The sequence below is a fragment of the Anoplopoma fimbria genome, chromosome 11 (assembly GCF_027596085.1).
Source record: "Anoplopoma fimbria isolate UVic2021 breed Golden Eagle Sablefish chromosome 11, Afim_UVic_2022, whole genome shotgun sequence".
Taxonomy (NCBI): Eukaryota; Metazoa; Chordata; class Actinopteri; order Perciformes; family Anoplopomatidae; genus Anoplopoma; species Anoplopoma fimbria.
Window position 1 is genome coordinate 14,961,547 of NC_072459.1, and position 14,682 is coordinate 14,976,228.

At 42.0% G+C, this 14,682-nt stretch overlaps 2 protein-coding genes across 2 annotated transcripts; one reads left to right on the forward strand and one right to left on the reverse strand.

Annotated features, from left to right (window-relative positions):
* Window positions 1-666: 666 nt before the first annotated feature.
* Window positions 667-4,025, reverse strand: phb (prohibitin). Its single transcript, XM_054607469.1, has 7 exons — window positions 3,937-4,025; window positions 3,308-3,405; window positions 2,672-2,833; window positions 2,186-2,328; window positions 1,969-2,085; window positions 1,779-1,874; window positions 667-1,637 (listed from the first exon to the last, which is right to left on the reverse strand). The coding sequence occupies exons 2-7, from the start codon at window positions 3,390-3,392 to the stop codon at window positions 1,425-1,427; spliced, it is 816 nt and encodes a 271-aa protein (XP_054463444.1). The 5' UTR covers window positions 3,393-3,405; window positions 3,937-4,025; the 3' UTR covers window positions 667-1,424.
* Window positions 4,026-4,857: 832 nt separating this feature from the next.
* On the forward strand, window positions 4,858-10,795 carry si:busm1-163l24.3 (uncharacterized). Its single transcript, XM_054607446.1, has 6 exons — window positions 4,858-4,953; window positions 5,928-6,111; window positions 6,480-6,583; window positions 6,681-9,479; window positions 9,946-10,154; window positions 10,254-10,795. The coding sequence occupies exons 2-6, from the start codon at window positions 5,928-5,930 to the stop codon at window positions 10,345-10,347; spliced, it is 3,390 nt and encodes a 1,129-aa protein (XP_054463421.1). The 5' UTR covers window positions 4,858-4,953; the 3' UTR covers window positions 10,348-10,795.
* The last annotated feature ends 3,887 nt before the right edge of the window (window positions 10,796-14,682 follow it).

The window sequence follows — 14,682 nt, forward strand, 5'->3', positions numbered from 1 at the left end:
CTGAGTTGAGATCTTGATTGATGAAATAATAATGAGGACCCTGAGGACCGTTTTATTCTCTCAGAGGAGAAATCCCAAAAGGGTAATGAATGTATTCTATTTTTACCATCGCCTCTTACTCTTTAATAGTATAATAACACGTCCTTTTTATGAGTTTGACGTTTTGTTTTTTGGTCTGGACGGTATATATATATATATACCGTTTTTTTTAATATCCCATGTGTCTATGGAGATTCCCAGGAACGATATAGTTCCCTATCAAATAAATATCAGTCGCGAAATAGCGTATGATAATGGTTTAAAGAGTACATGATTGGCATAACATATATCTAATATGCAGTAACCTTGATCGCAATCATTCAGTTTTCAAAAACATTATTCAATTATTTCATCTATATACCAATAAATATTTAGAAGAACCCGATCATTAATTGCATATAGGTTTTAATTTATTCCTTAACAGCTATTGTTTAAAAACTTTCACTTCATTAGCAAAGCTACCAAATACAGATAAACTATTGTATCCATTTTGAGACATCACCAGAGTAATTGTTAAGGAGGCGAGAACAGTGCAGCTGACTGCTTATCTTCTAGAGTATTTTTATTTTTTTTTTTAAAAAGGGGATGCAATCATCTCCTGTTGTGATTATAATTACACTCAATAGATCATGATGTACGTTCACCTCTAAGGACTTGAACAATAAGTATGACCACTGGGAGGTAGAAAGACAATTTTATTAAGCTGAGCCATTTCTGAAATTTAGTGTGTACACTTTCTCCCCACGAACTAAAGACACAGCGACAACTAAAGAATGAAGGATCATTCTCTACTATCTGACAAGCACGTTCCAATTATTTGGGGGTAGCAACATTATTCCTGAAGAAATAATTATATTCCAGAAAATGTATACCTCTGGCAAATCAGAACATAAAGACTTTGAGTCAAATGAAAACACGATCTCCAGTCAGTTACTTCAATGAATCGTTCCAGAACATATAACAGAGTAATGGCATTTATTATTCACGATTTATCATCTTATCATTTAAACGAATCACAAACTGTTTTTCCTTGATGTTTAACACACTCTGCTACTTTCCACACATGCAATGCTCTGAAACAATGTAGCAAAGAGAAATCTTTATTTAATTAACTGCATTATAATCTTCTTCAAAACAAGTACTATAGATTACCCTCCACTTCCTTACGCATGGGTGGACTTCATAAATGTATCCACGGCAGACCTCTCACTTTGTCTCCCACCTTTCTGCTATCAGCAGAGCCCAGTCCAGAGTTGGTTAGAGAAAGAGTGAGAGGAATGTGTGTGAAGTTGAGAGTCCTTTATTGAATCCTCAAACCACCCCTTCCATGGCCCTTATATCGGCATGTGACAGCGAGAGTGGACCGGACACCAGGGGAGATGTTATCACTGGGGCAACTGGAGCAATGTGCCCTGTCCGGGTGGCAGGTAAGTGACGTTGCGGGAGCGGGAGAGCTGGAAGGCGATGTCCTCAGCTGCCTCCAGCTTACGTAGCTCCACTAGACCATCACCAGCCTCCATCAGAGAATTGGCGATGAGCAAGGCAGCCTGGGAATCTCCCTCTGCGGAGATGATGGCCGCCTGCTTCTGTTGCTCTGCCTTAAAGGATAAAATTTTTTTGTGAGCTGGCATTAATTCAAAATAACTAATTCAACCATCCACCCTTTCCCTGTAGAGACTGCGTAAACATTTCTGAATGTTCAAGCTGTATAGGGATGATCTGCGAGTTAAAAAGTATACCTTTTCTACAACGAAACGGGCCCTCTCAGCCTCCTGCTGGGCCACCTGCTTCATCTCAACAGCCTCTGTGAATTCCTTGCCAAAGGTCAAGTGGGTCTGAAAGAACATAATACAAGTTGTTTCTCAAAGTTAAAGTCCATTCGAAGAAATAACATTAACAATCCTGCAAAATTTGCCAGAAGCTTCATACCAGTGAAACGTCATCCAAGATCAGGCCGAAGGTGTTGGCTCGTTCTGTGAGGTCCTCACTGACCTGCCGAGAAACGAGCTCTCTCTGGGTGATGAGCTCACCAGCATCGAACCGGGCCTGTGAAATAAGTCACACATAAAAAGTTGTCAGTTTATCAAACTCATAAAAAAAAAAAAGGTCAAGTTTTTATTGGTAATGACTCTTGACTGATACTCACCACAACAGACTTCAAGACCTCTGTGGTGATGGATGGTAGCACCCTCTCATCATAGTCCTCACCAATACTGGTGAAGATACGCGGCAGCTGGTTGGTCACCGGCCGGAAGAGGATACGCAATGTGATGTTTACATTCTGCAGATCTGTGGGAGCATTATTTAAGTGGGTTACTTAAGTGAACTTACTACACATATTAGCCTATGAAACATTTTTTTCTTAGCTTAAAACCTCCTGTGTACAGTATAAGTTATATTCTTAGGTAATGTTTGCACAATTTGTGCATAAATGTTAGCATACTGTATATAGCATTGTTACATTAGGTAATAGATTTTAGCAGTGCCAGCCTTTTTTCTCCTTAATAGCATTATCAAGAGGCCAGTTGTATCATCAGAGAACTCATACAGCCTACGGAGTTTAAAGAGACACAGAATTTCATGAGCAAAAGTGAGGACAACATCACAGCGGTTTAGTAAATAATGGATGTACCTTTGCTGCCTGTGATGACAGGCACATTGCGTGGACGGGAGCGACAATCAAAGATGATAGGTTTCTGAACCCAGGGAATGAGGAAGTGGGTACCTTCACCAACAACTATATCTTGCACTCCTCTGAACCTGTCAAATATCACAGCCTGGTGCCCTGCATCAACTGTAGAAAGAGGTGTCATGTTAGTCTCTTTGCCAAGAGGTTTGTGGGTGTAACAGCGTACAGGTTTATAGCTCAGGGTTTTCCCAATCTTTGACATAAAGCCTTGATTGGTTAAAAATCATACAAATTATACAACCGTAGACCAACATATAACTACAGGACTGTCTGTTAAAGACATTACTGGAAATACATTCATCATTCATTTGACAATTCAAATTCAGCAGTTAAAAAAACAACAACAACATTTTATGAAATTTGTGCTGCAGTTAAATGTGATGATTCAACTCAAATAGTTTTACATTTTAAAATAACTGTTATAACAGAATAATCCATTAGTAAGTCAGTAAATAGTCTTATTAGACACTTCATGATCGCTCAGACTTCTTGACTATGTAAGGTTAAAGGTAGGTAACCTGGCACAGGTTGGGAATAACCCGTTTTGTGTGCTTAGGTGTCCAACTGACAAGCACTTACCATTGAAAAGAGCAGAGTTTACCACTCCTCCACCAATGGCGAGGGCCAGCCCCAATTTCCCAATAGACTCGAACAGCTTGGCCATGACAGCAATCCCACTAGTAGTGGATAAAAAAAACACGAGATTAGTACAATGAGTACACATCACCGACACAAACGTTTGTGACGGTGTTTATAAAGCCACTATAAATTCCTGCCATCCAGTAATAGCTACCCTTGGCCTTGGGCTGAGAGATGCCAAGGCTGTGGCTATTAGCTCATTTAGCTCACTAGCTAGCATTGACTTGCTGCAAAGCTGTGTGCTGAGACCATGGATGCAGACTGAGACAGGTGCCAAGCAAAGCCGACTAAAGCGAGCGCTATATCTTAAGAGTTTAAGACGTGAAAAATATGACTTAAATATCATTTCAAATCGAGAGAGAGCGTGTGTGAGCAAACCTACGCATGTTATCTGTGGCTGTAAAGCGGTTGCTCTTGTGCACGCCTTACTCAACACTATGTTACAGCGTCATTTACAGATTGTAAAATAAAACGTTTCCAATTCGCTTTGTAATTATCGATTTACAGACATTTTTTCTATACAATTCAGCATTTTCAGAGAGACAATCACGAACACAGGCTTTACTCACCTCAGTTTTGCTCAGATGTCTATGACCTCCACCAGACACGACGTATAACACATGAAATATCTGCCCCACAGCGCATGCGCAAACCCCGTAGTAACGTAGCCTCTGATTGGACAAAAGACAGACTTCTTCTTCTACGGCTTATTTGCAAGTCATTGACTTTTAATGTAATGATGCATTACTGCCACCTACTGGTTTTCCGAGTCTGGTTGCACCTTAGAGTGAGATTTTTTGATTGACCGATAAAATATTGTGGTATTTGCAGTTTGTGTGAAGTAAATAAGAAGATTTTGATAGGCAGCTTGCAAACAATTGGTTAATCTTGTGTTGGTAAATTGGTCTGTCTATCAAAATGACCTCAGCGATATTCCACACATTCTGTATTTATCATGTCAAGATGGCTCAAATCAACTATTCTCAATGGGTTAGGTTGGTATTGTTAGTGGATCTTCAATAAAATAACGATACCACCAAATGCAACAAATGAATTAAAAGTAAAAAAAGTACTTAAGATATCAAAAGTAAAAGTATGCCTGATATTTAACATCACCAGATTGCTAAAAACCGATACAACTGGTCACAAAATAGATCTGAGGGGTCATAAGATGATCAGTGGAGTAGAAAAGACAAACAAGCAAAGCGGCACAATTCTGTTTTCATTTTTGACTTTTTCTTTGATCTTTATTTTTTTGTGAAATGGTAAATCGTAGTAAGGAGAACTGATCCATTCAGTCGTTGCACCTGCACTCATATGTAAAACACACACACACACACACACACACACACACACACACACACACACACACACACACACACACACACACACACACACACACACACACACACACAGTACTGGTAAATATGGGCCTCCTTGTTATATGCAATGAGACGGGACTTGGTCGCCCCCTCGAGTGGAAACGACGTATCACACATTAGTTTGTAGTTTCACTTTCCTCCATGGCTTGTAAAGTGTGACGGTCTTTGAACGATAGCGAGAAACCGCCGTAACACAGTTGTAAGGTCAGTAAACGTTATAACTCTTAAAGATATCACAGGTTTAAAGTGTCAGATAGTAAGAGCGTCGGGTGCAAACAGAAGATCCGTTGATTGTGCGATAGGCTGATTTCTCTGATTTCTCTCCACTTCCTTGACACTCGGCTCTGCGAATGTGGCTTTCCTGATCGCTTCTACATGTATTTATTTGACATCCTGTAGCAATAAACACTCAGTATTGTGCCCATTTGTTGCAGGATGTCTGCAAATCAGACCAAAATAGTTTAGATTCAACATATTATAGTTAAATATGACGTTGCAATTGCACATATCTATTGTGTTTGAGTGTGTGAAAAGCAACATGTAGTTAATAAAGATAGTCTATGCTGTTTTTTTGAGCAGTTTATTTTTTCACAATTAGTTGCCAACACGGCAGCAGTAAACTATAGGTGGGGATGAGGAAAGGGGCGTTAACTTCACCATCTGTCACAATCTGACATATATTTGACTATTTTCACATTTCTATTCATATTGCACGAGGAGCTTTGAACTCAGACATGGCAAAACATTTTTTGAAACAGTGCTTGGATTAAATATCTAATAGTAATGAGATTAAGTTGATCAAACATCAGTCATCATCTTAGTCTGTCAATGTTTTAGAGACCCAGCGGTAGAGGGGTTTGAGACACCTAGCGATGGCACCTGAAATGGACAAATTTGAGTCATGTTGATGTAGTGCCCTAGTTACCCCAATAGAGGGAGTAATATTATCAACTATATGTCTCCCTTCCAATTTTCAAGGGTGGGGTCTTTGAATGGCTGGCCAATACTTTCACATTAAAAGCTTTTGTAAAGAGGTATTGTGTTTTGGCTTTTTGTCATCATCCTGTTGATGTTCCCGCTCACCACCTCTGCCGAATCATGATTTTTTCGTGTCACTGTAATGCACTCACTCTTAAAATACATATTCTTCACAGCAGGGATTTGTTTTCTCCCAGCAGATGGCAGAGCCGGGCAGGACGGTGAGGGTGAGTGGTCTTCCCGCTGACGTTGAGGATGACAGGCTGAGAGATAAGCTATATATCCACTTCCTGAGAACCAGGAATGGAGGAGGGGAAATAAACTCGGTCACCATTGTCAAGGCAACGCCCGTCTCTGCCCTCATCACCTTCGAGGACAGTGGAGGTCAGTAGGGTCAGCGTGTGCATGTCTGTGAATATCAAGTGTAGGGGAGGTGGAATTATCTGGATACTTACTTGATTCCATTACAGAGACATGTTGGTATGGATATACTATTAACTATATTATGTTATTTACATTACCCCCCTTGTCTCACAATACAACAGCAAATGCTTTATTAACTTTCACTTTAAGGACTCCAAAATGTAGTTGCATTAATTAGTAACATATTTCACTATGCAGGCTGTGACCGGTGATTTACACTAAGCTGGAATTTTGAGATGCAAGTCGATGGAGTAGCCAATGGTAAAGGGCTTAGTCAGGATGCTTTACAGACTGAGATTGATTTTGGTCTGGTGATCCCTCTCACACAGTGGCACAGAGAGTTATTCAACACAGACGGCACACTCTGGAAGTGGATGAGAAGAAGTATAAAGTCATTGTAACTGAGCACCGAGAAAGCCTGGACCCAGACAAGGTATACTTAAGTAGAATATTGGAAAATAGGTCTTCAAATACTAAATAGGCAGTTAAATCCATGAGTGTTTGTCTTCTCTCTTCTTCCATCATCATAGGTCATCTTAAATTTATCAGCAACTGTCGACCACGGGCAGCTTCCTGGGGGAATAATGGCAGTGACAAGCCTTTTTGAGAGCAACCCTGATATCCAGATAAACTACGATGCTACTGTGGAATTGTACACATTGAACGGCGCCTATTCCAAAGTCCAGGCTGCTTTGGCACATCTATTTGGCCATCATGAAGGCCCACAATCAGCTGAAATCAAAGACTCAGGTCAACCTGTCGCCGGTGGCTCCAGGTCCGCCCAGACAGCACAGAAGCCTCATATTCAGGAGTCAGAGGGTCAGAGCAGGAAACCTAATAAGCAAAGAGAACAACGAGAGAAGGTTCACGTTGACAGGCCCTCTGATGATTACAACTCCATCTCACATAGAGACATGACATCTGGCGGTTATGTTTTGGAAGATACTGGCCGCACAGAGGGTGCAGCTCTGCAGCTTCCTGGGCATCCTACTACAATAGAGGAGGACTTCTCACTAATTGTGGATGCAGACATGTTCCAGTATCTCCAGAAACACTGCATGAAGGAATACCAGCATATCCTTAGTCAGCACAGTGTTGATGTAGTGGATATGACAACTGAGGGGTTGACTACTCTGTTTTTGAAGGTAGCAACGGGAGTGGGGGATGATGGCCGGGATCAGAAGCGCCTGAAGCTGGCAAGAAAGGCAATAAGTAGGCTTTATGAGGAGAACGAGACCAAGATCTGTCGAGGCCAGCTCCCTAAGAGTATCCTGTCCCTCGGGAGGGGACAGCAAGGGCTGATTGACTCCTTAAGTGTCAGATTTCCTAAGCTTCTTCTGAATGAAGATGACCGATATATTTACATTATTGGGAGCAGTAGTGATGTGTCTGAGGCAAAGCAGTTACTTCTCCTGGACCCTAGGAAATTGAGGGGTAAAAAAGAGGATGTAGCCAGTCTTTTAAAATATCCATCATATGACTCTGGTTCATCAACTCACACTGATGAGCGAAGGGTCCCCCTCACCTTGTCCTCCACTGCAGATTCTCAGGGTGATAGGACAGACAGGCAGCTGAGGTCAGAGGAGGATGAGAGGAGAGCTGAAGGAGTAAGCAAGTATAAACTAGCTGCTCGGTTTAAGGATTCAGGGCTTGGGACATTAGGCAGTCGACCAACTGACTTAACCTTACGAGGGCTCTCGTCTCCCATTCGACAAACACGCCTCGGGCCAATATTAGGTCATGATGTGCTTTCAGAAACAGCAGGGATTTCTGATGAAAGAGTCTCCAGAGCTTCAGCCCAAAACACTGGAGGGGACATCTTGTTTAAGAGTGGAGATGCTTTGCCTTCAAATGCTTCGATGCAGAATACAACCTCCTCGAAAAGTCATTCAATGGATACTCGACCCAAGAGTTTAGCATCTCCCATTAGCACAACTCAGTCCAGTTTGTCAGGAAGTACTTTTCTTCCACCTGCTGGGTCTGGATCCACCTTAAAGCGAGCCAATAGTTTCTCAGGAACACCTCTGCAGAAGTCCCAAGTTGTGAGTCAGAAGAGTCAAGATGACTCCGCCAAGTCCACAGTCAGAGCCAGAGGCAGGTCCTCTAGCTTCAGTAACCAAACAAGGAGGGACAAGCGGGAGGTCTACAAAGCAGAGATTACAGTTTCCAATGCGATGTGGAAGCACATAAACGAAGCATACAGCTCCCGAGTGGACGACCTGACTTCTGATGTCCAGGTGAAAGAGAGCTCCTTGGAGGGTAGCTTTGATCTGACTGTCACCTTAAGAGGGGCAAACTCATCCAAAGTGAGTTTGTGTCAGCTAGGTTTACAGAAGCTGGTTGACTCGGTTAGAGTAGACTTCTCCGTGCACGAGCTGCCCTTGTCAGAGCTGGGCATCACTGACAGCGCAGATGAAACCTTACAGGCTTGTTGTGCTGAGGTGCGTAGCCGGTTCAAGAAAGTCACTATGAAGATTATAAAGAAGAGCTTATATCTTTTCGGCCCGCAAGAGTTGTGTTCTCAGACAGGTGCTTTACTGCGGGAGGTATTTTGTAGAGATTTGGCCCAAATACCTGAACAGCAGGACCTCTCTGGCCCTTCTACCTCCAGATGGAGTCCATCCACAGTTTTGCAGATAAATGGGGACCAAACTACTAGTCTGCACGGTTATAGTTATCCTCAAGTGATGCTAGAGAGCCAAACAAGCAAAGCCGATGGGACCGATGGTAGTCAGGAAAGGAGAACAAACCAGAGAAGTGACTTCTGTGAATCGTGGCTTGTGAATGGAACTAATAGCCAACTGTTAGTGAGGAAAGACCCTGTCATTAAAGAGAAAGTGAAAATTGCAGAAACAGCAGCGATGGATGGACAGAGCACTGAGTCATTTGTCAGCCACACTAAAACAGGACTTGATAGTGCGAGACATGTGAATGATGTCATGTCAACAACAACCCCTGCTGATAGTGACATGGCCCTTCATAAGAAAGAGAGAAATATACATTCTGACCACAAGGACAGTATGCAGCAAAGACAAACAGAGATACGGGACACACCAGAAGATTCCAGACCAGGTACGGGAGACCTGGGCTGCATCTGTGTGTGTTGCAAGAGTGAGATGTTGACGAGGAAAACAAAGTGTGGAGCTACCATGTGCTCAAAGTGCCTGGACACTGTACACGGCAACTGCAGAGTCTGTCATGAGACAGAGGCGACGGCATGGGGCATCAAGGGCGAAATGACCTACTCTAAAATAAACGTCACTGTACCAGGACACATAAAAGACCCTGTGATGAAGATCACTTACTACATTCCGAATGGTATCCAAGGGGTGAGGGGCTTAATTTACCCACATTCACACTGATTTGACTGTTATGCATCTGATATGTACTGGAAGGCCTTTTAATCTTCATTTAGGAAGAGTCAACTAATTATAGTAATGAACACCAATGTTAGTGAAACTGATTTTTTTCCATTTTTCCATGTTTTCAAAGGAAATAGTACCATTCTGTTTGAGGCCTATAATACAAAGAAGTTATGTGTATTTTAACAGATACAGTATTTTGTATTTTAGTCGACTCTTATACGATGTCAACAAGCATTTAGCTTAACTACTATGAGTTACAGAGTACTGGAAAATATACTGTGACATTGTGCATAGGAAGTTACAATTCTGTATGAATGGTGTGTGCTAAGGTTTCACATAGAGCTTTAATAGCAAGACTTTGCTTTTAGCTGATGCAAGATGATATCTAGAGATTGTGTTTACGACAGTATTTTACTCTCCGTCTTACCAGGAGGATCATCCTTCTCCAGGAGAACCATTTAAAGGAGGGGTGTTTGAAGCCTTTCTTCCCGACAGTGAGAAGACGAGGACGCTGGTGCCAAGGCTGATGAAAGCTTTCAGGCAGGGACTCACCTTCACAGTGACGGGCAAAGACAAAGGGGCCATGGTCTCCTGGGACTGCATCCCACACAAGACCTCCCTAATTGGAGGCAAATCAGGGTGAGTGATGCCAGTGTGAATGTCTAACAGAGCTGTAGAGTTATAGGTCACATGAGTCCATGTATCTGAGATGAACAGTCTTCTTTTGGTCTCTCTCAGGAACGGTTACCCAGATACTACTTACTTGACTCGATTGTCTGAAGTCTTGACCTCCAAAGGGATTGGAGAGCCACCAGCCAAGTCTAAAGAATAAAAGCAATCTGAGGAGGACTTCTTAAGCAGTTTTATAATTTAAAGAAGAATGTGATTGGAGCCATTTGCTCTGTATCTGTATGGTGATTAGTATCAGCTTTTAAGTTATAGCTCTCATTGGAGTTATTTTGGATTTTTCAATGTCATAACCTGAATCACAATTGCTTTCTTCAAGATAGATTATTTGAGTTGTAGTTTTTTAAAATACATGTAAATGACAATTGTGACCAATCACTGTTTTTTTTATCATTTCTCGCAGCATTCCCGAACATGTTCTTACGGTTTCGGCATTGTTTTGTAAAAAATGTATATGTATAGATATGTGCTGTGTAATTTTAAGGATTCTGTAGTTCAGGAAGGAATAACAGAAAGATATTTGTAGAATATTCAGGAGTAAAATTATATTTGTAAAGATTTTCCAGAATGGGCCCCGAAATAAAAAAGCACATCTCCTGACATTTTGTTATGCTTTTTTTATTAGTCCTGGAAAACATGTAAGGCATATGGTAACATTACACACTGAAGCGTTACAAGCTCTAGAGGCCATGTGGACAACATGGCACCACGCAGTAAACCCAGAGTCAAGCACAGAAGCAGCATCAATTCAAAGGGTTTAAAAAACAAAGTGGAGACGAGAAGAGTGTTTGCAACCAGGAAAAAAAAACACCAACACAAGGAAAGACAGAGAGAGGAGAATTAGCTTAGAAATCAACTTGTAGGGTATGCCTTGTAGAAAATTACCAGTGGTGAGTGAAAGCTAACAGGTGTGTCTAGTGGGACAGATGTGAGGTGAGTTTCTGAAACATTCCCAGAGATAGGTTAAGGTGTATCATGAATGAACCAGCTGGCCATGACAGTGCCCATGCTGAGGGTGAGGACAGGGAGTCAGGTGGCACGTGGGGCAGTGGATTGGCTTCAGTTGGCAACTTGATACGACTGAAAGGGGAATTTTACTCCCTCACACTACGCCACTACATGACAACTGAACTATTGTGAAAAGTGACGGTGTAAAGTACATAAACACATGCCTTATTTATGATGGACTAAACATGCATCCTAGTACTGTACATGACAAGCCCAGCCAGGTTGTACTCTGCAATGTTGCTGTGATGTAAAAAATGACTGCAAAGGAAACAATAGCTGCAGGCAGATGTGGTTGTTTGGGTTCTCAGTGTGTGGATGAGTGAACACAGTGGCTCTGAATTTGGAAATAACCCACTGTCAGAGCTTCACCCTTTGACTCGGAGTACTAAAGCTTACATAGAACACGGGTGGTGTGACAGTTTATGCAGTGAATTCCAAAAGATGTTTCTTTTGTGTTAGTGAATGCAAAATTAAGTGGTTTCTTACGTGAAGAAACCCGCTGTTTGGAATGACCTGAGAAACCATATAAAACCAAAGAAATTCACCTCAAAGCTGAACAGTGGGTGCCTGTAAGGGACTTCAGCTATACAAACCAAGACAGACGGAAGAGTTACTATTGGAAACACCACACTCATTGTCTTAGTGCATTTTTCCAAACCTAAAACTACGAATGCTAATTCATAATATCAAATCTAAAACTGAAAATGTTCAGAAAATTATCACTTTGTTTATTTTATCTTTGAAACACTGTTTTTCTCCTGTGCATCTCTGAGTTGCTAAGTACTTTTGCATAAGTGTCTGGAATGACTGCAAAACCATTTTAAGATGACATTATACTGCAGCTTCACCATGTTGGAAGTGCTCTCAGGCAGCCGCCACCCGCCCAACTGATTGAGTCCATCTCAAAGGCATCTGAGCTCAGAAGAACCAAGGGGGAAATGTTGTAAGAAAGACAGAGATTATAATAGGTTTTCCACATGCCGATGAATGCATGCAATTTCAAATTCCAGATGTCAAACTAATGTTTTATTTGCTATGATTATGTATCGAGAAAGAAGGGGGCGATCTGGGGAGGAATTTTGCACTTCGAATGTTGCACCGGCCAAGAGGCTCTGGAGATGCAACACAGGAAAAGAGGAACGTCTCTAATAATCCTTGAGTGAACTGGGATCAGCTGTAAAGCGGAAATGTTTTTGTGCAGCCGTGTTACAGTATTTGTGTTCCTGCACAGCTGTGTGAAAACATCTGCTCCCTCACTTGCTACACAAGCCATTTGGAATCAAACGGAAAGGAATAGAAATCCCTAGAAAAGAATACCATGAAGCTTTGGATTTGGAGGAAATTTGCAAATTTCTGTGAATTTATGTCTTTTGGTGGAGTTTTGAACCTTAAATGCACCTTATCCAGTCCCCTTTTCACTGTGATACTAATATTATGGTTGTAAACACTTCAACCTGTTGTGGTCGACATGACTTGAGAGCTGGTAAAACACAGTGAAAAGGATATAAATACGGAGGGAGGTGCCTCGGATTGAGGTAAACTGTGTGCAAGGAGAGAGGCACAGTGCAGGCCTAGTCTATAGCAAGACTGCAACCAATCAAATACTACAAATTGTGTTAAACCTTTTGTAAACTGCAGCAAAAATTCTGTCAGCACCCATGAGCATTTGGGATACAAATCTGGCACACTGTGACGACTCTTTTTGTATTTTTCACTTTTCTTCAAGATTGACGGAAATGCATCCAAAAACAGAATTGTCTTCATATTTTTTATGCAGTTAATATTCAAAGCATTGACAGAAGAATATACATACAATTTGGCACACATGGTTCGGACCAACAGAAAGACTTCATCACATTTAAAAGGAGTGCAGGTTGGCAGGTCCCCACATAAGAGTATGAGCTTTGAACTTTAAACCCTTGGATAACAAAACAGACAAACAAACAGAAATATAAAGGTAAATTAAAATAACATATTAAGTAAAACATCCTTTTTTTTCACTTTTTTTTTTAACCGAAGCGTTTGTTTCTCACATGGCACCGTCCACAGGTTCACAAAAGGGAGCCCAGCAGATTAGAACAGAACACTAACCAGAGGCTGACAGGACACAGTCACTCCCCACACCAGCGTGGCGGCCGCACTCCAGCCCAGTTCACTCGGCCCTGCTAGACATTTTACTTCCCACGTTCAAGGACTGATGGGTGCTTTGATTTTAGCTGCCAGCCAGGAGAAGTGGCCTGGGCATGGACTGGCAAGCTGAAAATGAGGGGACCTTTTTCATGAGTGTGTATGTCTGCATTTCTATGTGTGTGTGTGTGTGTGTGTGTGTGTGGGGTGGGGGTGCCACCTGGGCTTTCGGTGAGCTTCAGCAGATACACTGGGAGTGGTTGACGGCAAACAGGCTGCAAAGCTGGAGCCGAATCAAAGCCTGCGTGGGACTGGAGTGCGACTGCCATGCCTGTAAGTGCATTAAGATCAGCGAGCAGAGTGCAAAATACTAATACCAACTGTCCTCATAACACAGGCCTCTTATCAGAAAGGAGGGGAGGGAGATGGAGTAAGAAGGGAGGGTTGCGGTTGGAGCTACATAATACTGTAGCGGAGTAGTGTGGGGGGGTATGTAGTAGGGAGGGTGCTTTTAAAACCTGACAGATGACCTGAGGACACACACATCTTCACACACAATGGCACACCACACACAGCACATGAGGGAGGCCACTCATGCTAACACAACAACTTTTTTCCTTCTTTTTTTTTTTTTTTTTTTTTTTTTTTCCAAACATTTTGTTTTGTGTTTTTTTTACAAAGTCACTAGTCACCATCTGAGTCTCAACACTGAGGCCGGACTCACAGACCGTCAGGCAGGCAGGCAGGCAGGTAGGCAGATATATATGTCTAAGGTTTAATGTTAGTATGCTTCTACATGAAAGATTTAGAGTGGACTCTGAATCGGACTCTAGTGGGATTTATTATGAATGCGTAGGATTTACTTTAATTACATTACAACAGTGAGACAAAATTCCCACTGGCCATTAGGGGGAGCGGTGCGCAGTTTTTGACAGAACACATTGTCAAGGATTGATTAAAATTTCACCGGTTTGAACAAACTGTTTGTGCATGCAAAACTAAAAACTTAAAAACTGTTCCATAATATAATTTTATCATTCAAAATCATTAATACAATTCACACCTGTTGGAATACTGCTCGAGTCGACTCAATAGGGAAACATAGAGAGAGGGAGTCAAAGGAACACCACAGTGCCCTCTCTGACGAGCCTGACGCCTGTTGCTATGCCGACCACAGAGAGGGAAATGGAAAAAGAAGGGAGAGCGAGTGTTGAGTAGAGACAAGCAGGGGAGGCGAAGTATGGACGCCAGCTTGAATTGAATTCTCCTCTCTCAGGTCAGGGTGATCGACAGGCGAATGGTCGCTGTTAAAGGAGCAGAATGCCATGGAATGCCTCGAGGAGGA

Bases quoted from the DNA above. Each gene is read 5' to 3' on its own strand.
- phb (XM_054607469.1), bottom strand. From the start codon at position 3,392: ATGGCCAAGCTGTTCGAGTCTATTGGGAAATTGGGGCTGGCCCTCGCC. The intron at 2,086-2,185 runs GTGAGTATCAGT...CTTATTTCACAG, and splicing joins AGGTCTTGAAGTCTGTTGTG to GCCCGGTTCGATGCTGGTGA. The intron at 1,638-1,778 runs GTATACTTTTTA...TTATCCTTTAAG, and splicing joins CCCGTTTCGTTGTAGAAAAG to GCAGAGCAACAGAAGCAGGC.
- si:busm1-163l24.3 (XM_054607446.1), top strand. From the start codon at position 5,928: ATGGCAGAGCCGGGCAGGACGGTGAGGGTGAGTGGTCTTCCCGCTGAC. The intron at 6,112-6,479 runs GTCAGTAGGGTC...CCTCTCACACAG, and splicing joins CACCTTCGAGGACAGTGGAG to TGGCACAGAGAGTTATTCAA. The intron at 10,155-10,253 runs GTGAGTGATGCC...GGTCTCTCTCAG, and splicing joins CTAATTGGAGGCAAATCAGG to GAACGGTTACCCAGATACTA.